This window comes from Psammomys obesus, unplaced genomic scaffold (genome assembly GCF_907164565.1).
Source record: "Psammomys obesus unplaced genomic scaffold, mPsaObe1.curated_primary_1811, whole genome shotgun sequence".
Taxonomy (NCBI): domain Eukaryota; kingdom Metazoa; phylum Chordata; class Mammalia; order Rodentia; family Muridae; genus Psammomys; species Psammomys obesus.
In genome coordinates this window covers 20,443,607-20,466,487 of record NW_026596046.1, presented here as the reverse complement: position 1 = coordinate 20,466,487, position 22,881 = coordinate 20,443,607, and the positions used below count along the sequence as shown (strand labels likewise).

The 22,881-nt window shown below is 42.8% G+C and overlaps 1 protein-coding gene across 1 annotated transcript in view; it reads right to left on the bottom strand.

Annotated features, from left to right (window-relative positions):
- Positions 1-22,881, bottom strand: part of Adamtsl3 (ADAMTS like 3) — a 272,928-nt gene that overhangs the window by 40,753 nt on the left and 209,294 nt on the right. The window contains 4 exon segments of the mRNA XM_055623245.1: positions 156-1,230; positions 7,800-7,953; positions 18,301-18,480; positions 18,586-18,778. Of these exon segments, the coding sequence (XP_055479220.1) occupies positions 156-1,230; positions 7,800-7,953; positions 18,301-18,480; positions 18,586-18,778 (1,602 nt within the window).

Here is a 22,881-nt window from a genome sequence, read left to right as displayed (position 1 = left end):
TAAAAAACAAAAGTAGAAATAAACTTCTTTAGGCAGATAAAGAAGGATAGGAGGAAGCACACTCTTAGGAGAAGACATTTGAAAATGTTTCTAAGAAAACTAAAACGGGCAGCAATAAGGTGCCACCAAGAGGGCTCTGCTCTTCGTGGACTCACTTCACAGAGGGCTGCAGCAATGCTCCATCCTTAGTCCACGTATACGTGGCCTCGCTGCAGGGAGTGATAAGATTGCAAAGTATATTAATGACCTTTGTGCTTTTTGTAATGTAGACTGTATTCCCAATACTTGCAGTTATTGTCTTGTTAAAGGAAACTGAAGGGGGTAGGGTTTGCCTCCTGATAACAGGTCCTTTTGGCTTAAAAATCAGCTTGCCAGAGTTTTTTACTGAGGGGCTTTGAGGAACTCTTCCTGTCTGCCCTCTGAGCTGAGCTTCGGGGGCAGCTTTCTCATGGATGCTCCTCCACTGGACAGGCGTGGGCTGAGCCTTGGCCAACTCAGCGACGAGCTGGTAGATCATCTGGGATGCTAGGTCATCGCTGGCCTCTCCTGTCTCCAGAAGCTGGCTCATGTTTCTGATAAGCTCATCAAATTGGGCGGCGTCCATGCTGTATGCTCCCTGTTTCATGGCTGCTTCAAACTGCTTGTTCTTGAACTCCCAGAAGTTAGCGTTTCCTGCAGAGTTCCTGCATGGCCCCAACAGAGCTCTCAAGAAAGGCTGGTTATTGATTTCACCATCGTGCAGGTAAAGCTCATTTTTGTTATTCCACATCTGGCGCATTTTATGCCACGTGGCTCCCAAACTGTTGGCTTCATTGTGGTCTACCCCAGGGTGGCCCCGCAGGTGCTCTCTGAGGGACGGGTGTGCAATGAGTCTGTTGTCAGTCCCGATGAGCTTGAGAACGACCGTTTCCTGTGCAGATCCGGCAATGCATCTGTACACGCCGATGTCAGGGGCTGCAAGACTGTGGATTTTCAGCGAGCCTGACTTGGTGATGCCAAGCTGCTTAGAGTTCTGCAGGCAACGGCCATCCTTCTCCCACTGGATCAGAGATTTCTGGAAACGCCGAACAGGGCACTTGATGATCACAGACGTATTAAGCAGCAGGTAGGCTCGGCTGCCCACGGTCAGGTTAATCCGCTTCTCCTCCCTCGTCTGAATATACACTCTCTGGACACCAAGGATCTGGGGACCCCGCTCTCCAAGTCTTGTCTTTGCCCCGAGTTTTGCTTCTGCAGGGGAAAAAGAAAAGGAAGGAAATTGCAAGAAACTGCTCCCATACAAGGGTTATTGATTGAAAATTTCTGAGGCTGAGTGATCTGGGCCTACTAATGCCTCTTTCTCTCTCTTTTAATTATTCAAAAAATGTGAGAATTAAAACGTGAGAAATATCTTACATCCATACTAAAGTAACAGCTGTCTGTTACTTTAGTGAGGATGAATGCATGTTTGAACATGTCACTTAAAAATATGTAAGTTATTTCCTGAAGCCTGGGTTTGGGAATCGTGCGGTTAAATGATTCAATGAGACCGAAGGGAAGGTTACTTCTCTAGCTGACAAATGTTTGTTCTATACCACAATGGAGTGCTGGATGGCTTGACTAGTCCCCAGTGGCTAGGTACAAGTCACTATCAACAGGAAGCTCCTGCAGGATGTTGGCCATCCACTAAGTGTCAGGGTGGCCGTCAGTGGGTTAGTTTGGACCACAGGTACACCAAATCTGAGGAAGATGTGAGAGAGGATGAGTGAATACATTTCCAAGGTCTGAAAAGGAGGGTGGGGTGGGCCAAGTTCTGAATCTAACCCAAATATGTCATCTAAATGACCTCGGGGGTCTGAGAAAGTAAAGGAGTATGTTCAAAATCAGAATGGTGTAATAGAACAGGCACTTTAAATATAGCCAGATGACTCTGAGTTTGAATCCTGACTCTGCCTGAAGAATATGCCATTAAGTTTCCATGAGTCTCCTCTGTCCTACCTTCAAAATGAGAACGATGTTAAGATTCTCATCAGAGGAGTGTGACAGTTAAGTCCGTTTCCTTAGACTACATGTACCTCCCAGTAGCAAGCACACATGAGCTCTTGTATTTACTGCCCTCAACTACCAGCCAGATGGCAAAGGTAGCCCAGAACCCAGAGTTGGGACTGAGCCTCATTTAGTCCCAGACACTGACTCTAGTTAATGGGTTGAGACCAAAGGGGATACAACCCCAAACCTGTCCCCTAAGATAGCAGCTTTCACCCTTGTTTTCCTGAGGGGAAACTCCGGTACTCTGGGGTGATGTTGGAGGAAGTCTGATATGTTAGTCCCTGGGCAGATGACAGGGTGTGGGATGTAGGGCTAGCAAGCTTGCGCAAGTGGTGGCAGCGAGTCTGAACTCACTCAAAGGCGTTGCGACATTCAGGAGATCTTGAAACTGGTTTACTCAAAGCTATTACCCTATTACCAGCCCTGGCAGAGTCACTCTGGGTGAAAAATCATCCAAGAATATGGCCTTTTCATATCCTTGGGACAAACTGTAAGGTGCCTTTGGGGCTGTTGGTTCATAAGAATAACTTCTGGCGTCCCGTGGGTGGCCATGAGTGGGTTCGTAAGGACCGTTATTTCTGTAGTAGAGAACTGACGTGCAAAATCCATGCAGAGCCAAGTAAGAATTCAGGCCTACTGATCTCAAGATGGCCTTGGTTCTGTCCAAGACCCTCAGCTCACCTCTATGCAACACCATGCACACACATGCCTCTATGCTTCCTCCCAGGGATGAAATAGTGTCCACAGAGGATGTCAAACTGGCCATAGCCAAAAAAGGAATATAGATTTTTTTTTTTATGATTGACAACATAAGTTTTGAACTTACTGCCCCTTAACAATGATGGGAAACAAAAGCAAAAAGGTAGAGAAGCTTCCCTCATGGTTTCATAGTCTCTCACCCTATGGGTGATGGATTGAAGGATTTAATGAGCACCGCAGGGGACCCCATCAACAAAGCAGATGCTGGCTATTAACTCACCTCAGTACTCTTGTTTCTACTGCCAGACATTCTAATTTATGGGGTGCAGTTAAGGCATCAGAGTTTTAGAAAGCTTTTCAGCTGACGTAAATGCTCAACTAGCTTGAGGACAGATGCCTTGCAGTGTACTGCTGGATTAAACCAACATGGTTGAAAAAGGCACTCTTGGCCCAGTTTCTTCTATTCAGTGACAGCTGATGAGCCGCTACTAGTGAGGAGAGAAGGGAAATAAGAAAGAGCATCTAGACTGTCTGTGAGCTTCCTGCTCAAGCCCTGCCACATACATGTCCTTTCCTAAGACGGAGGTGGGGAGAGGCTGATGTGCTTTGGGCTTTCTGTCTCTCTCACATCTGGAACTATACAACACTCTAACACTGGCCAAGCCCAGTGAAACCAGGCCATTACCATCTACTCTATAGAGTGGTCAGGGATAGACAGCATCCTTTTGGAGGAGCTTCTGTGTGATGGTACCAGCCCATCACTCTACCTGTCCCATTATTTCAGGGTGTGAGAAGAATAACATCTTTGGATTTTCTTAAAAAAAAAATCCCTTTCTTCTCTATGTCCTCCTTCTGGGTCTTTGAGTGAGCCTCATATAAAGGCCAACTCCAGGTGATAGATGATATTTACAGCACATGCCCCAGTAACTTCCTGTCCTATCTATTTGTTGTATCCCTGCCATGACTCTAAACCCCAGGAACACGCCAGATTTATGTCCCATGCCATCTTAGCTGAAATTTACACTTGGTTCTGCCAGCGTTTGACTCTTGACACTTCCTAATGCACTTGGGCCATGATTCGGCCCTTAAAACCTTTCTCTCACCCTGCTGGAGCCCTCTTAGACTCCAGCTGTCACTCTGGCCATTTGACTAGTACTGGTTCCCTCTCCTTCCACTAGGCATGGGATCCAGCAGGACAAGCTCATCTGAAGCTCTGTCAAGAATGTGGAGAGTTTGTTTCTGGACTCTTGCCAGGCTTCTTTGGCAGTTACTTATTAGAGGCCATAGGGATACTGTGGGTGGGGCTTTCTAAATGAGTTAAGATTCTCCTGAGACCCCACTACTATGGAATGGCCCAAATCAGCCTGAAAGAATAGCTCATACTTATTTGTTTCTCTTTTAGTTTTTAATCAACTCCAGCCCAACTTCTGTTCCTATCATCACACTAAAACTCTAAGGAAACTTTTCTAAACTAAACTAAAACTTTTCTAAGGAAAAGGTGACCAGTGACCTCTAATGGTAAATTCATCACCTTCTCTTTTGGATTCTTACCCACAATCCTTCCTTCCCTAATAAGCTCTTCTCAGTTGTGTTTATTTCTGACCTTGGCCATGAGTAACTCACTTGAGTTCAGAGCCTAGGTCTCCGAGTGCCTCACCATGTGACATTGGCAAGTCTCTTTCTTAAAAAATTAGAAACAGTGGCTGTCCCTGCCTCACAACCTTGTCCTGAAGATCATGAATGACTGACTATAAAGAGTTCACAAACAGGGCTAGGCTCAAACTGCAAATTCAGAAACACTAGGTAAGGGTGTGGGTTGTCCTAAGGTGAAAACAGCATCAGCTGATAGATACGGTGACATGAAGAATTGGGACTTTTAAGGGGCCTGAGGGGGTGCCTTGTGGGGAATGTTTAGGGGTCCAGAAGCTCCAGTGAAACTGCACTACACAGAAAATCCTTCCTACCCATCTCCAACCCTGCTGCACACCAAAATGGTCAAAACAAAGTGCAAGAAAAAGCAAGCATCTTCAAGAACATGCATTTTACCTAAACCCGGCACACCGTTCAGTGCAGATATTGTAAAGACAGTGTCTCATGAGGAGCCACAGCATAGCTCGGCTTGGCGTTCCTTGTCCTTAGTCTTCAATTATGGAGAGGCCAAGCTTATGTAAGATCAGATATTTTTCAGTTTGGGGGAAGGAGCAAGAGTAGATCTGATGTGAAAGAAGGAAGAACGTCAAAAGGACGTTGTGCCAATGCGGCCTCACTGTTCCCAGTGGGTAAAAGATGGGCTCACTCACAACCAAACGGCAGCGTGGTCATGGGAAAGCAGCCGCTCTGGAGAATTTCTAGCGATTTCTCAGTAAATGTGGGGTGTCCACCCTATCGCCCAGCTTATTTTAGACAGCATAAACATGCCTGCCTCACTGGCAGGGTCACATTATTTATTCTTCTAAATCCCAGTAACTCAAGCCAGGAAACCAAAAGCAGACAAGAAAGTCACTTAAAAGTAGTTCTAAGGTTAAGGTGAACAGTAGGTTAGAGAAAGGCATACATCAGGCAATGGTGTTGATGAAGCAGATGACCAGAACAGCCAGCTAAATGGACTGATTTCTAGTTCAAAAGCAGAAGGTTGGGAACTAACAGGGATCTATGAAAGCTCCCGAGGGCACAGTGAGGCATTAACCGAATAAGTCACAAGAGCAGGAAGTTTCAGTGTCAGCCCACCATGGTGATGGCACGGAGGAACAGCTGAGGTTGGGAAATGGGGATATTAAGTATCAAAAAGGCCACCAATAAGGAACTTGATTGCCCTGTGTATTGGCAAATGTTGGTAAGGATGATAGGACCTAGGTTGTGTACTACAGTAAAGCAGAAAGTCTCTTGAAGACCTACACAGTGAGTCTTATAATGTCTGAAGAGAAGGCTTAATATGGCATACGTAGGAGGGGAGAAAAGACAGAAGCAATAGAGAAGAGGCTGGGAGAGTGCATGCACTGCTCTTCCCCTGGCCCTAGATGCAATGCTGGAGAGAGACAATGTTCAGAGGGAGCAGATCAAGCTTGGCTAAGCAAGCGCCATCTATGAGAGGTGATGGTCTGAGGGCAGACAGTGGCAGAACTGCAGGCCAGCTCAGGGTGGCTGGCTGTTGTGAGGGTCATTCTGTCTCCTGTTGCTTTTACGGCCTACACGGTCAACCGGCCAGGGACTACACTAGGGTTAAGACAAATGCTTGATTTTTCTTGTTTGGTTTTCCTCCCTAATGCTTGTGAAATTCTTCCCTCCCCTGAATGCCATAATGATTGATAATCCAATTCCGTCTATCTCGAGTCCCGATGACCGCAATGTATCCCCATGTGGTATTCTGTCTATTTTCAAGGAGGCTGCTGGCTATGACATTCATTTCCCTTTTCTCTAAGGCACTTTACAGCCTACTCACTGATAAAAATCGGGTAGGTAAGTGACTAAAACAAACACCACACTGTGCCATTTACCGCAGACATTCCTGATTTCCAAAAGGCTTTAAAACTTGGAATCTCAGGGTTTTAGGATGTCAAGATTTTGAAAATATATTCTCAAAGTATTCCCAGGGAGAAAAACGTTAGTGTCCATGAATCAGCAGCTAAGAGCGTGGGCTCAAGAGTCAGACAGACTTGTGGTCAAACAGGCCAAAGGGTCCAACTGGCAGTCCTGGAGTCTAGAGGAAAACTCAGGCCTTGCTTCAGTGTTGCATGCCTTCTCTCTAAAGGAGGGTAATGTCTGACTTTCAGCATCGCCAGGGAGACTAACTGAGGTAAGCATGAGAGGTTCTTTCTGTGGAAGGGCATCCACAAGTCTCACTGCTTTTCAGTGAGACTTGCAAGCGCAGTCAGTGCTTGCATTGCTTTGTTTTGTTAATTTCTCCAGGAAAAATATCAATAAACTAAGGACACACACACACACAAACACACTTGCAACAGCAAAATAACAATAGTTTATTTTTTATTTTGTTTTCTCACTACAGGTGAGCTCAGTGGGGCTCCCTGACATATCTGTGTGCTCTTTTATAGGGGAATGAAGACAATACAAAGAAAAGCAGGAACGCCCCAGAAGCTGCTACCGTGGGGACCCCTTCTCACTGTCACCTGACTGTTGCTGTTTGTGGCTGCTGCCATGACAGTCCTAATTTCACTGGTTGTGCTCCTCCCACGTGCCACATACACACACGTGTAGATATAATCCTCTCATGTACACTGACATGCTTCATGACGATCAGCTTTAAGTAGCACGAAGGCATGCTATTGACGTCATAGCAAGCTTATGATTTATAATTATTTGGCAAGACATCCAAACTGCCATTTATGTAAAGCATGTTTTTTATACTACCTGGTTTTGAATTATACAGAATTAAAAAAAAAATCCATGAAAGTACTTCTTATCAAATGTTCAGCTCTTCCAGTTTTAATATTGTGAATACAGATACATTTCTGGCAAAGAAAGCCAAGGAGCAATTTAGCCTAATCCCTACAAGGACAGTTATGAGCAGACATTCCTTAAGACAGATTTTCCCTAAAATGTTTTCTAGGTCTACCATTCACCACTAAAAGCAAGTTGGAGTTTTGTTTGGGTGGCTCTCCACCTCGGAGCTGAGAGGGGCTGAGGGATGCAAAGGAAGAGAAGACAGCAGGGGCTGACTTTGACTCTGATGCCTGCCTCTGGCTCCCTTTCCCCTGGTCAGGCTCTGAGGAGAAGAAGAGGCAGTGAGGGTGTGTGTGTGTGTGTGTGTGTGTGTGTGTGTGTGTGTGTGTGTGTGTGTGTGTGTGTGTGTGCGCCTGGGAGGAGAAGAGGGAGAGGGCTGGGATCAGGTCATCAAGTGAATAAATAAATAGGGGAAATGTACAATTAAATACATTTGATAAAGGTTACAGTGATACTCAAGAAAGAAAGGAAGAAAGAAAGAAGAAAAGAAAAGGAAAGGGCAGGAAAGGGAAGGAAAGAAAAGAAAAAAGAGACTAGAAGAGAAGAGAAGAGGAAAGAAAAGGAGAGAAAAGGAAAAGGGCCGACGCTAGAGCACGGACGCGCGGCACACTTACCGCGGCACACGGCCATCTGGCACGGTCTCACGAGGAGCAGCCCTGGCAGGCCCCTGCACTGCACCTCACCCAGGGGAACACGCCGGCCTTTGGCGGTCAGCCTTTGACACACCTGCTTTCTTCTCTGGAACCCAACGCCGCAGGTGACAGAGCACTGCAGTGAGAGGGGTGCAGGTCAGACGGAGCATGCGCAGGCCAGCCTGGCCAGGACAGCTCCTCTCCAAGGCCGAGTTTTCACTACACAGAGAGCCCCTCACCTCACCTCCTCTCCCTTCCCTTCCTCTCTCTTCTTCATCCATCTCCCCCTTTCCTTATCTTCTTCCTGTCTTTAGTCCCTTCTTTCTGAGATTAGCAAGTGACTGACAGTAATCTATCCTGGAATTTATGATTCTGTTCCTGACTTAGAAGTGATGCCTAATTTATTTTCCCTTTTTGTGTGTGTATATGTGTGTGAGTATGTGTCTCTGAGTACACAAACACATTCACGTGTGTGTGTGTGTGTGTGTGTGTGTGTGTGTGTGTGTGTACGCACATGCTGGTGGAGGTCAGAGGTCAAGTGTTTTCCTCTGTTGCTTTCCACCTTTGATTTATTTATTTATTTATTTATTTATTTATTTATTTATTTATTTATTTATTTATTTAAGACACTGTCTCTTACTGAGCCCAGAGATCACCAATTGACTAGACAATTTGGCCAGGAGGCCCTGGGGATCCAGCTGTCTCCCCTGCTCCATGCTTGGATTACAGATGTGCACCGCCGCATCTGGCTTCTATGTAGGTTCTGGAGATCTGACCTAGGTCTTCACGCTTGCATGGCAAATACTTTACTGACTGAGCTATCTCCTCAGCCCTCTAGTATACTTTTTACTGCATGTTTATATGGTAAAACAATAACAAGGGGAGTGGAAAACTGATATGCAAAATTAATATTGCTGCAGTGCTGTTCACAGAGGCTACAAAGATTAAGTAGTTAGCAATACATTTAAGCAAAAGGTAAAAGCTCTACACAATGAAAATTGTAAAACACTGATGAAAGTTGTTGAGATGGATACAAGAAACCAGAAAGAGAACCTGTGATCCCAGAAGAATGAGTATCATAAAATATGCATAATAGAGCAAGCAATCTGCACATCTAAGGACATTCCCTTCAAAATGTCAATGCAGGCTTTCCACAGGACTGTAAAAAAAAAATCCTAAAATTTGTAATTTGTTAGTTAGATAGATAGATAGATAGATGATAGATAGATAGATAGATAGATAGATAGATAGATAGATAGATAGACAGATATCTCCAAAGCAAACATGAGAAAATGGAAGGGCAGAGGCTTTGCAGTATCCAGCTTCAGAATATACTACAAAGCTGTATTAGTCAATACAGGACAGTATGGATATAAAGCATGCAGAGTAATGAGGCAGAATAAAAGTAACCTTGTGCATCTATAATCAGCTGATTTTCTCACTAAATGGTATAGGGAAAAATGGGTTATCCACATACAGAAGAATGAAAATTCGATTCTTACCTCTCAACATCTACAGATATTCAACTCATAATAGACTAAAGAAAAAAAATAAGATCTGAAAGCAACTGCAAAAACAAGGGAACACACATTTCTGGACATTGGAATAGACAAGAGCTTTTTGGATGTGACTCTAAATGTAGAGAAAACAGCTTTACAGTTGAATGAGACTTCATCAAACTAAGCAGCTTCCACACAGCAAAGGGAACAATTCTCAGAGCAAAGAGATGACCCACAACAATAGGAGAAATGATTCTATACTATGTGTTTGCTATGAGGGCATCATCACAACAATAGGAGAAATGATTCTATACTATGTGTTTGCTATGAGGGCATCATTCAGTACATATTAGCAACTATAAATCTCAGTAAGCAAATCCAAGCAATACAACTCATAAATGGTCAACATCTTCTAGACGGGCATTTCTTTCTTCTTTTTTCAATGAAGGAATTTATTATTTGATGTTACTTTTTTTTGCTGTTTTTTTCTCACGAATTTTATTTTTGACATTTTATTCATTATATATCCGATTGGAGCCTCTCTTTCAACTCCCCCCAGTCCCACCCTCCCTCCCTCTTTCCCCCACCCCCTTCCCCTAGTCCACTGAAAGGGGGAGTTATCCTCTGTCATCTGTCCATAGCTTATCAAGAGGGACAGAAGCCCCACAAGGAGACCAACAAAGCTAAAAATACCTGAGCAAGGGGTCCTATAGAAAGTGATGCACCAACCAAGGACCATGGATGGAGAGGACCTAGACCTCCTGTTCAGGTGTAGCCGATTGGCAGCTTAGCTCAGTCTACATGTTGATTCCCGAATAAGGGGAGCAGGGGCAGCCTTTGCCTGCTCTTTGATCACTCGCCCCTGGAGATGCAGCCTTGCCAGGCCACAGAGGAAGACGATCCAGGCAGTCATGATGAGTCCTTTCTTCCTTCCTTTCTTCCTTCCTTTATTTCTTTTTTGCTTGTTTGTTTGTTTCTGTTTTATAAGGGGTTCTCTGTGTAGCCTTGGCTCTTCTGTACTCATTTTGTAGATAAGGTTGGCCTCCAACTCACAGAGATCCACCTGCCTCTGCCTCCCCCAGTGCTGGGATTACAGGCGCGCACCCTAGTGCCCAGCTTAATAGACATTTCTTAAGAGAAGACGTTCAGATAACCAAGGAACACATGGAAAATGTTCGCTATCACTAACTCCAAAGAGATGCAAAACCACAGTGAGATATTACCTTACTCCTGTAGGACAGACTTTCCCCCAAAAGACAAAAAAATAACAAATGTTGGTGAGGGTGTGGAGAAAAGGGACCCTGCCAGACCACAGGTCCAGAAGGATGTCGATTAATGTCACCATTATGGCTAACAGTATGGAAGCTCTTCAAAAGAATTAAAATAGAACTACCACACTATCTGGCAATCCTGCCCCCACATATTTATCCAGAGGAAAGGAAATCAGTATATTGAAAAGGAATCTGCCTTCCCATGTTTGTGCAGCTTACAGCAGCTGAAAGCATAAGAGCCTGCCATTGATAAATAGATACAGAAAATATGGCACCTCTATATCAGGGAATACGTACTCAGACACACAAAGGGGTGGAGTCCTGTCACCTGTGACAGTGTGGATGAAACCGGGGGTCACTGTGTTAAGCGAAATAAACCAGCACAGAATGACAAGCACCATAGAAGAATGCCATAGCCTGGGGAGTCAGGGCAGGGGCAGAAGGAATGGGGAAGGGTTGATAACTGGGTGCGAAGCGACAGGGAAGAACAGGAAGTTCTGGGGTGCTCTCGTTCAGTAGGCTGACTACGCATAACAATAATGGACCGTACATTTAACAGAATTAGAAGGGTTAGTCTTGTATTTGCCGAAAAGAAATGGCATATATTTGATGTACCTTTAAAGAGATAGATATGCTTACCATGCCTTAAACAGGTACCCCTCCCCACATACACACAGGTCACAATTTATGTATCAGTGAACAAAATAAAGTGAGGGGAAAAAAGTATGGTTGGATGTAATTTGAATGTCTCTCAAGATCCATATGTGTAGACATGGCTGCTTCCATTGTATCATCCAGATGGCGTCAGGACTTCTGGTATTTATTTCCTGTTCTGCTCTATCAACTCCTAGTTGATTGGTTTTATTTTATACATAAATGTTTTACCACTATTTCCCTTAAAACACATAAACACAAAAGGAAAAACAAACAAAGGTGAACGAGTTCCTGATGTCTGTGATCTAAATCCACTTTACATCCCATTTTCATCCTCCGGGTTCATCAAGAAGGCATACCAGATGGTTCTCTGACCTTACTGCCTGTTCACATCAAGAGTAGCCACTCTGCAGAGAATACCCTGTCAAGCCTTCTTTTTTTTTATTTTTCCACTTTTATTTATTTTTATTTTTTTAATTTGTTTATTTTTTATATTAATCACAGGTTATTTACTTTGTATCCTAGCCATAGCCCCTCCCTCATTTCCTCCCAATCCTACCCTTATCTTCTCCTTGCCCTTTTCCAAATCCACTAACCTGACCCTAGCTTATCAAGTCTCTTCAGGACTGGCTTCAATGTCCTCTTCTGTGGCCTAGCAAGGCTGTTCCTCCCTTGTGAGGGGGGCGTGGAAGAGCTCGCCATTGAGTTCATGTCAGAAATAGTCCCTGTTCCCCTTATTAGAGAACCCATTTGGACACTGAGCTACCATGGGCTATATCTGAGCAGGAGTTCTAGATTATATCCATACATGGTCCTTGGTTGGAGAAACAGTCTCATGAAAGACCCCTGTGCCCTGTCAAGCCTTCTGTCCCTCAAATCCTGCTGCTTTGTCTTCTTGTGTTGAATGCTCATGGCAATATACAGGTCCTGACAGGGGCTTTTGTTATCGATCTGTTTACCTTTTCTGCTCTGTATTTTCATAGCATATAATAGTCCATGATTTGCTAATGAACTTTTCTTTTTATAAAGGAACTCCATAGTTCCTATTTTAACTCGGTATTTTCCCATTCCTTTAGTTTTGTTCTTCTTAAGAAACACTGATGAGGAACAATGCTCACACCCAGCAGTGCCTCTAAAGAGCAATGTCCATCTTGCTTGGTGGCTCTTTTTCAAAATCATTTCATGCCATCCACTCTAGCATGTGCGCCATACTTTGAATGACAACAACTTCTTATTTTGTTGTTATTGCTTGTGAAGCAACTTTCGGTTCTGCTAGTTTCTGTTAATTTTTTTTTTAATTTTTGAATGTTGCTAGATATTGTACAATTTATGTGTACTTATTATTAATACATACACATATAATTTCAAAATTTGAACATTTCATTTAGGGCTGAGTGCACCATAGTCTCTCTCTGCACATCGTCCAGTTGTGGGTCTCTGTTAATTCTCATCTCCTGCAAGAAGAATCTTCTCCGATAAGGGTTGAGTGAGGCAATGGTATACAGATACAACGATGCATCATTTTATGTTCCTTCAGTAGAATGATAGTAGTACGTTTTCCTTGAAGGCCTATGACAGACCTATTCTCAGTTTTTTTGGCCACCTTAGCAGTGTCAAGTGGGGGGCTCCATCTGCTGCAGTGGGCTTTAAATCCAAACAAAAAGCAGTTTGTTACTTTCATGAGATTTTTTTTTCTACTGCTGCAACACTGGACCTCGCCAGCAGGTCTCTGCTGTAAGTCACAGGGTTTGTAGATGGACAACATCAATGATTGCTTTTCTTCTTTTGTAGCATGCAAAGTACCTTCCAGCACTGTGAATGCTAGTCAGCAGGAGTGAAGCTTCTAGGTAGGTACCAGCTCATTTTCTCCATGTTCACCGACTTAAGTAAGTTGTATCTTCAGCAGAGGGACTTAGTGTCAGGTAGCGGAGAATAACCAACAGCATTGGCAGTAGCCTCTGATGCTTGGGAAGGGCTCTATGACAACCCTTTGGCACTAGAGGTTTTATGTGGTGGCATAAGGTGTCTGGTTGGGACATTGTCTCACATTTATGCTGATTCGACTTACATTTCTTTCACAGATGTATTAGACAGCACACACAAAATGAACTCTCTGGGTTTTTGTGAACTTATTATTTTTTTTAGTTTGTTTTTTTTTATTTTTATTTTTGGAGGGCAGAGAGAGAGAGAATGAAGTCAGGTGGGTAGGGAGGTAAGATTGGGGAAGAAATGGGAAAAGGGGGAGGGAAATAATATGAGCAAAAGACATAAAAATTTTTAAATAAAAAAGAAGTTATGAAAAATTTTCAAAATAGGTTTTATTTTTGGCCTCCTCTCTTCACCTGTTCCCATTGTCTTTCCATCTATTTCTGCTCTCTTCTAATCACCATAAAATCTCAGACCTTGCTTTTAAGCCCTTTTCCCCCTAGACCTTTGGGAACCCAGAACCTGCTTTCAGTTTTCTCAGGGAAATACCTTACGCGGTTGCTTTGTGACTCTCGCTCTGCCTGCACCCTGAGTCTTTCTACTTCAAGCTTTCGTGCTAGTTGCCATGCAAAAATTTCATCTCTGAAAGTGTCTCTCTGCTGGTGAACAGAACACGTGGAGGATGAGCTGACACACTTCCCATGGCTTGTCATCACGACCCTATCATCAAATGGTTTATTTCCTTTACTATGGCTCCGTTGGGGTTGACAGCATTTTAATGGTTGTTGAGGAAAGGAGGTTTTAAATTACAGAATGCTGTTACAAGTCAGTTATTGCTGCTTCCATTTTCCCCTTCACAGCATTTCATCTTTGACATCTGTTCTCCACAAGGAGGCATATAAGTGTGGTTTCTCCTCCCGCTCTCGCTCTCCCACAGTTCTGCAGGGACAGTCTCTGCTGCTCTCACAGGGGGGGCACACGGTTCTCAATCCATCTCTGTAACTAAGGAACTTTGAACAGGCCTTTGAGCTCAGCCACACTTATTCTTGTGGAAGTCTGTATCCCTCTTGGTATCCAAGGAAATATTTGTCATCATTCAACTTTGCTTCTCACTTTGACCCCAAATTTTATGGCGTTTGGCAGGTGTGTTTTATAACTTATGGTTTGGAATTGCAGCCGTTATTTTCGTTCATTGATGACAGAATTTCTCTCCTACTTATTTTCTTTGTGGTTTGGTGTTGTTGTTGAATTCCAAAAGAGAGGGATGAATTTTTTAGACGCCCTTACTGTCATGTTTAACAGAAAATAAACACCTAAAATTTCCATATAATAAACGGACCAGTTTTTATTAATTATCACTGAACCAATTTTGTTTACATAACATGGTAGTAAAACAACCATGGAATATTTCTTTTTAATTATGGAGGTATGTTTGATGTTTCTCCCAGCCCCAATGGTGTACGGTACAATCATTTGTAAGTCCCCTTTCTGAATAAAATACTTACAGAACGTCCAGGACTGTGAGAGAGGTGACATAATCTGTGTCCTCAATTATCACAGTCAGGGCCTCAATCTTGTGCTGAAACTTCTACGATTTCACTGAAGATATCTAGCAGATTTCCCAGGAAGATGGTGCAGTAATGACATGCCCTGGGTTCTTGTATCTCTGTAAATGTTTGTCTAAGGCCTTTCAATTTGAAGGTCAGTTGGGCAGGGTGTAAAATCTTTCACTCAAATTTTTTGTTTCTTCGGTATCTTAATATGTTACTCTATTCTCTTCCAGGATAAAGTAGTATTGCTGTGTGTCTGATGCCAGTATGATCTTCTTTCTCTAACAAGCAACTTGATCCTCTTGTCCAGGTTCAAAAAACACATCTTTATTTTTAAAACGTAATCATTTTAGTAAGATGTGTCTTAATAGTGAATACTTTCAGTTTTTTTTTTTCATTATATCCAGGTTTCCCAAGTGTAGGGCGTATTCTTTCAATGTAGCAATTTTAGTCTCTTATTCTGTTCCATCCTGTTATTAGGTGATTTTCTTTCTCGGTGCTTCATATTCACTAGATTATTTTCTCTTTACTTTTCATAGCTCGTAGCTATCATTCTCACTTGGATTCTATTCTGTTTGATTCTTTACACATATCTTTAACTACACTATTTATGTCGAGTCATTCCTGAGTTCTTTCTAGTTAGTATACATTTTGAAAGAAACTCACCCTTAGATGTCTCTTTCTCTCCTGAAGTCTGATTGCTATTCTTCTACATCACTCTATTTCTATGTATCTCCTCCATCAGAATTCATATTTTAATTTATTTCTGTAGTTTATTTTTTTAGTTTCTTTCAGTTCATTTTGTAGCATTAAGTTATATTTTCATGTGCTTCACGATCAAAAATTTTGTTACGCTGGTGTGCCACTATTACCTTGTAGCGATCTTTTTTGCAGTTGTGTGATGCTCTCATTTACATTAACAGTCAGCTCTCCGTGCTGTTAGAGAATAGCCTTGTGAGCTGGGAGAGTATTTCAGAATGTTTATTGTCTTCACGGTGAAGACTCCTTCTGGTCTCTGGTGTTAAAATGTAGTCCACAGTTTAGCCAAAGTTTTGAGGTTTGTCTTCTCTGGATGCTCCCAAGGAAATGAACATCTTCTTTCCCAGCATCCCATGTCACCCTCCTTCCAGATGTGAATTTCTAGCACAATCTCTGAAGGTCTGTGGGAGGCCTGTGTGGTCATTCTTCATTTGCATCCTCATCTTGGCTTTACTGATTGGTCTCCACTTGGGTTTCCAATCAGAGTAGGATCATTTCTTTGTCTGAGTACGTGCTGTTGGTCTGCGTGTTCAATGGCCCTACAACTTCTCTTCCTTGTCACCATCTAGTGGCTGAGTTTGTAGTCTCTGCTATTTTACTGGTTTGGCCCTTCCTTGCCCCTTGTGTCACATGTAAAAATTACCTGTGTCCCTTTTTCTTGGCAATCCTAATGTCTTATTTTTATTTTGTGTTCTATGAGGGATTAGAAGATAGTAAACAACATGGTGGCTACCATAATTTTGCTTCTTGAAAAGTTTACACGTGATTTTAAAGGAACCGTTGACAATACACATTTAGATGCCATGGTATCCATCATCTGTGACTGCAGCTGCTACTTACAGGTTGCTGATTCCGATATTCACAACTTCGGCACAAATCTCTTCTGGGCTACAATTATTTACCATGATCTGTAAGGACCCTCAAGTAAGTGTTTATAAATGAGGTCTATTTTCTCTTCCTTTTACATCACCTTCTGAACATATTTTTCCTTCTCTAGCTAAGGCTAATATCAGTGCCACTCCATCCATTAGCTCTCTAGGACAGAGATATAGAATCTTCCTTCTGTTTTGCTCATTCACTGTCAAGTTAATGATCAAATGTACCCATTACATTTCCCAAGTCTCTTTCAAAACTGTACTTAAGATATTCTTATTAACTTGTTGGGAATTTTGTACAAAGTGTTTTTATCACTTTCAGACCCAACTCCTCCTATTTACTCCTCCCAGTCATTTCCTATTTCACTTGGCACTACTGTGGCATTTACATAAACATTTCTAGCTGTACTAGTTTTAAGGATATTCAAATTGTACACAAAATTATCTGAGTGAATCATTTATTAATGAAAACAAAACAAACAAAAATGCTATCTACTCTTCTCTATTCCATCAGCTTCATTATCTCCTAGAACTCTAAATCCAACCTTGAACTTCTGTGGCTTTTCAGTCTCCAATGTCTTCCCACTCTAACACATGACCCAGGCTGCCTGACTTTGTCTTAGCCTCTGAACAGTCAAATGCTTCTGCCAAGCCTTTAAGGACAACAGGAATCCACACAAATAACCTGAATCCTCTCCTATCTGGCTACAGTCTCAGCTTCCATCCCACCTCCCACCACTTCCTTAATGCATCTTGTTCTAAAGTCCCATGAGACTCATAATCTTGAAAGTCTCACATAATATCCAGAATACACTTTGGCCTCATTTCCAGAGCGGCCCTCATTTCTTCAAATGCAATATTAAAGCCACATCTTCTTCCTAGTACTGAAGTAGAAATGGAGGTCTCCCTGTTTCCCATATCTATATACATATGGCACCTATACTGGGCTCCTTCCACATGATTGTGAGCATCGTTTCCTCTGTTTGCCTTCTTAAAGTGTGAGTTCATCTCAGACTGTGTGTTAAAGTCGTCTCTCATTCCTGGAATCTCCAGCAAGCAGGTAAACACCTGCTCTTTGAGTGACCAAGCTTGTAAGGCTGCGGAAATAGGACTATTAAACTTAGAATGACCAATTATAACTTAACAGTTATCATATTACAAATAGCTAGTACACGTGGGTCTATAAAATAATACCGATAGAAATATCCGAATTCAGGTCTCATATATTTCCTTGGCTCTACCAAATACCAATTATAAAGATTAAAAATGCAAAAGAGAAGCCCAACCAAGTGTCTTAGACTTTGTAATAAAGAATGAAGAAGTTCAGGGGCAGGGTGAGAGATTGCTCAGTACTTAAGAGTGTATGCTCCTCTTGCTGAGACCCAAGTTCCATTTCTAGCATCATGTTAGGTGGACCGCTGATGCCTGTAACTCCAGTGCAGGGGTAGCTGATACCTCAGGCTCTGTACACACCTGTGCACGCGCGCACACACACACACCACCGCCGCCACCACCACCGCCGCCGCCACCGTACAATACACTTAAATTAAAAAAAAAATCTTTGAAAAAATTTAAAATAATAAAATAATTTAGAAATTGAAACTTCTTGAGGGCAAGTCCATTTTAAGTATGAGCTACCATAAGATTCGGTACATATACATACATGTGTGTGTGTGAGAGAGAGAGACAAACATAGACAAAGACACACACACACAAGCATGCACACACGGGTGGGGGAGGGACAGAGAGAGAGACAGAGACAGAGAGAGAGAGAGAGAGAGAGAGAAGGAGCAGGAAATCATCTCTTTTTCACTTTCCAGGTTCACAACTGGCTTCTGAGTGAGCATGCCTTGGCTAGGGCTGGTGTGAACCCCTTCGGGAAATATTTAGCAGCTGAAACAAAGAAGGAGCAGAAGGGAGGAGGCTGTGTAGTCGGAAATGGCTCTTACCTTTGACCAGTTTCCAGCAGTCAGCTGTGGGGGGCAGTCTGTCCTCGCACACGACTTATGAGACGATGCCTTGGGTCCTTGGCACAGTTCATCTGACAGATTCAAAAAGCTGCCATCCGTTAACAGCTGGCGACAGGTGACTCTCCGGGTCTGAGTTCCCCCGCCACATGTCCTGGAACACTAAGAAAAGAGACAGTGAAGCGGGAGGCTTACTGTCTGTTAATGCAAAGCAGCTGCCGCCGCCGCCATAAGCAGAATGGGCCACGGACTGCCAGGCTGCTGTACCTGCTGCCACTCTTCAATGTACCAGCTAGGAGGGCAGTCAAACTGATTGCAGGCTCGTAAGGCATGAGGCTTCTCCTCTCTACATTCCTCCGGAGCGGCTGGTGATTCCTCAGGATGGAGGCAGTATACATCTCGGGTCTGGATTCCAACACCACACGGAGCTGAGCAGGGTCCCCAAGAGCCCATGTGCCATCTGGATCAAAAGCCAAGTGGGGGAAAAGGCAAAAGCAACTGAGAAAAGGCGAACCTTGCAATGAGGTAAAACACAACAATCACAGATCACCTCAAGCGCCTCGCTGGACCTCTAGACAAATGCTTCTCAATGTGTGGGTCGCGACCCCATTTAGCAGCACATCAGATATTTATATCATGATTCATAACAATAGCAAAATTACAGTTATGAAGTAGCAACAAAATAATTTTATGGTTGGGGACCACAACAGCATGAGGGACTGTATTAAAGGCATTAGGGGAAGTTGAGAACCACTAAACTAGACCTTATTCCTCTAACGGGCTCCACACTGTGGTATCTCCACAAATACATTTGATTAAAACACAGAGACATGATATTTAAAGGGATGAAATGCCGGGGATGTGGCTAAAGATCTCACTTGTCTGGCAGGGTCCTGAGTGACAGGGAGCAAGTTGTTTTTTTCCCCATCCTCCCTGCCACCATCCAATCAAAACTAAAAGCTTGACTTGTTTTTGAGTCCCAGTGCAAAGATGATTTACAGAGTCGGCAAAAGAGGTTTTAAATGCTTACAAACACATCTCAGAAAATCTTCAGGGCACCTGGATTCATTATTTGTAATATCCTTGAGAAAATTCCTTTATGTTAGGATTGGACTTACAGCACATATATAATGTGATTCTTTTCTAATAAGATCTTGGGAAAAATCAAGTTTCCTAGGGAAACAGCTGGAAAAATGAAAACTACAGCAGCAGCATTTGATTCATATCGCCAAGTTACTTGGGTGAAGATTCTTGCAGCTTACACGCCCAACCGAAGCTTACACGCCCCATTTCCCGACTCCTGGAGAACACCATCTATAAAAGTCTTTGCCCATCTGATTAGTGAGATGTTGTGTGCTATGGTTATTTTACTTGTGGAGATTTGAGTTTTAGGGAACATGAATTCTTAACAAGTTAGCACAGAGATACGTCAGGAGTGAACAATTTAAAAATGCTTACAATGGACGTTGAAAGGATGCTGACTCCAGGGCGTTTTGTAATGCAAAAAAGAAAAATAAGGAATTTCACAAAGTGAAATAAGACCAGAAAGGTTTAAGCGGTAAGGGACAAACCTGTCCACCGTGAGATGCAGCATTAGCAGTAGTTAAATGCTGAAGTGGACATACAGTAATTACCCACAATGCATTGACTGCGTGTGTTACTGCATTGCTGACTCAAAGGTTTCCCACGTGCCAGGTAAGTGCACAACCATTCAGCTCGGAGTAACAGTAGATCTGTTTTTATACTCTCCTGACATTCAATGTATTTGTCCATTATCAGCGGAAAACAAGTTCACTCAAAAAACGTATCTCCCAGACGTTGAGTCTGTTGACTATTTTCATTTGTATTAGATTTCCTCTTGAGCTTCGGAATTTCAACTTTTGGGTGAAATTTGAAGGAAGTGTAAGATTCTACTTCTCATTCTCTCTGTCATCCTCTTCCTCTTCTTCCTCCCCTTCCTTTCTCCTTTCTCTTCCCCATATGAACCGAACGCTCGTTTGCTGTAACTATACCGAGTCTGCAGAGAGACCCCACAGGGCCTATTTTCTCATCAAGTCATACTCCGCTCTGTTGCAAGCTTGTATAGCTGTTTTCGTGAGTTTGCTGTTGGTATACAATTTTGATTTCTTCCTTTTATACCAGATCTATTAAAGGCCTGTATTTGGAGCAAACAATGAGGCTTCACCACTATTTTAACTGAAAGTTTTATCAATCAGAGTATCATTGACTATATCTAAGTGTCTGTAGCCTTGGGCATGAGAAGAGTCTACAAACTACACACATGCTTACACACACACACAACATTCTGTTGGCAACATGACTATATACCTGATTATTTAGGATGTATCTACTTTGCTGTTAGAACTATTCAGCTTAAACTTATAAGCATTAGGAATGACTTCAGTATGATTATTTCTCAAAAGTATGCAACTAGAAAAATCAATCATAGCCCCAAGGGACTGGATATGGAACTATTTTTATCCAGGAAGGGGGCAACAGTTTCTTATCAACTAAAAACAAACTATAGTGTGTGTGTGTGTGTGTGTGTGTGTGTGTGTGTGTGTTTTAATTCCACAAATGAGTCATAGGTGGGTGCAAAAACACATCACTCTTGCCTGTCCTCTACTTCCCTATCAAGGTCTGACCCTTGATAGAGAAGGCTGTCTTCAGACTAGTGGGAGCATTATGTAACCCTCCATGTTTCTACAGACTTCTGGCTCTCTCCTGGAAAAAGCAAACTCTGTAAAACAGCAAGCATGCAGCAGCTACAGGACAGTCCAGGCGAAGCAACCTCACAAAAGCAAATAACACACAACATCCCCCTGGGAGACCCCAGGCTAATACATCAATTGTGTTTGCCTTAAGGTAAACAAAGGTCCACAGACGGTCCATCCCAGTCTCAGCAGTAAGTTTCACCCTGGGGTGATATTTTACTGCTATTGCCCTTGGAGTCAGTAAATATTTATATGGAAAATATTATGCAACCCCCATTCCTGTTATTCCTACACCACTGGTTTCTAGAACCTAAAACATTTTTGTAAACTTACCTTTACTTTGGCATGGAACCTTTGCCTCCCCCTGGATTTTCTCCAACATAACTCTCAATCTTTGAAAAGGTTATTAAAGTTGCAGCTCTGAAATGAGGGACAATCTTTCCTTTTGTATAGAAAAACAGACTCTTAATTTTGCAAGGTGGCCAGTGCATATTATCTGCTCCATTTGGAGCTTGGAAGCTCCGAGGCATGTGCTGCAGAAGATGGGGCGAGTAACAACTCTGGCTAAGGCTGTGAGGACAGAAGAGACCCTGTGTGGGGGACTGATGTAGAAACAGACAAGCATCCTTAAAAAAAAACAAAAAACAAACAAACAAACAAACAAAAACAAAACGCCTTCCAGATTAGCTGTCAAGTCTTGCTATGCTTTGGTGGTCAAATGAAGGAGGACACCATGCCCTAAACGCATCCCGCTTTTCTTTCCTGGATGGTTCTAGCAAAGGTTGTTATTCTTAGAATTTGACCAAATCTGACTGGGTCGCCCCCACACATCGTGCCCAGTTTTCCAGGACTTGATTTAATGAGTTCTTTTACTTGACTGTGGTCACAATGTGATACTCATTGAGCACATACTGTATTTTCTGGATTTGAATGTTCCTTTGGGCCAGTGAGAGGAAACCTGATTCTCTTGATGCTGAGTGCGGACTCTGAGCTGCAGCTCCTTGAGTCCCATGCTTACAGTGGGACAGAAGGCATGCAATGGGCAGTGCTGCTAAACTGATGGGGTTGGCAGGTTCCAGCTAGGATGCTTTTAACTTACTGAGTGAAGGTTTTGAAGGAATTAACCACACTTTAAGCCGAGGAGCATCAAACCCACAGGAGACCACGAGTCAATGCAAAATGTGAGCAAAATGAGATTTGAAACCATCAGCCCACATCAAAGATTCCACGAAACTGAGGGTATAGTTTTGGGGAGGAGACTTGCCTGAAATTTGTGAGGTTCTAAGTTCCATCCCCAGCATCACAGAGGAAAAAAAAAAAAGAAAGAACATTGGCGATCAAGGGGCTTTGGTAATCCTAAAATCTACACTGTTTGTTTTTATTTTCAGATTAAAAAAAAAACCTCATTCTCTCATTCAGATCTTTAGGAGACAGACAGAAAAACTCATATTCTCTCATTCAGATCTTTAGGAGACAGAATGCTGGTGTGGAGATCCATCCTCTACTTGCTATGTCCCACCCTTTTCCATTTTTCTGGGGACCATCAAAAGTTCCTCTTTCTGAAGTGTCTGAGGTTGGTTTCCTATTTTCATACTATTGACTTTCACTTTGCCAATGAGATAAGTGAGTCAGTGATTCCTTTTAAAGGAGACAATTAACTAATGTCCTGGTAGAGAAAGACCCTGAGTCCATGAGTCCAGGAATCAGTATGAGCAAAGGACAAGGATGCATGAATGAGCATGAAGAAGCAGGGGTCATAGTGAGTAGCAGGGTGTGGCTCCAAAGCAAATTACTCAGGGTAAGTGTGTGTGTGTGTGTGTGTGTGTGTGTGTGTGTGTGTGTGTGTGTG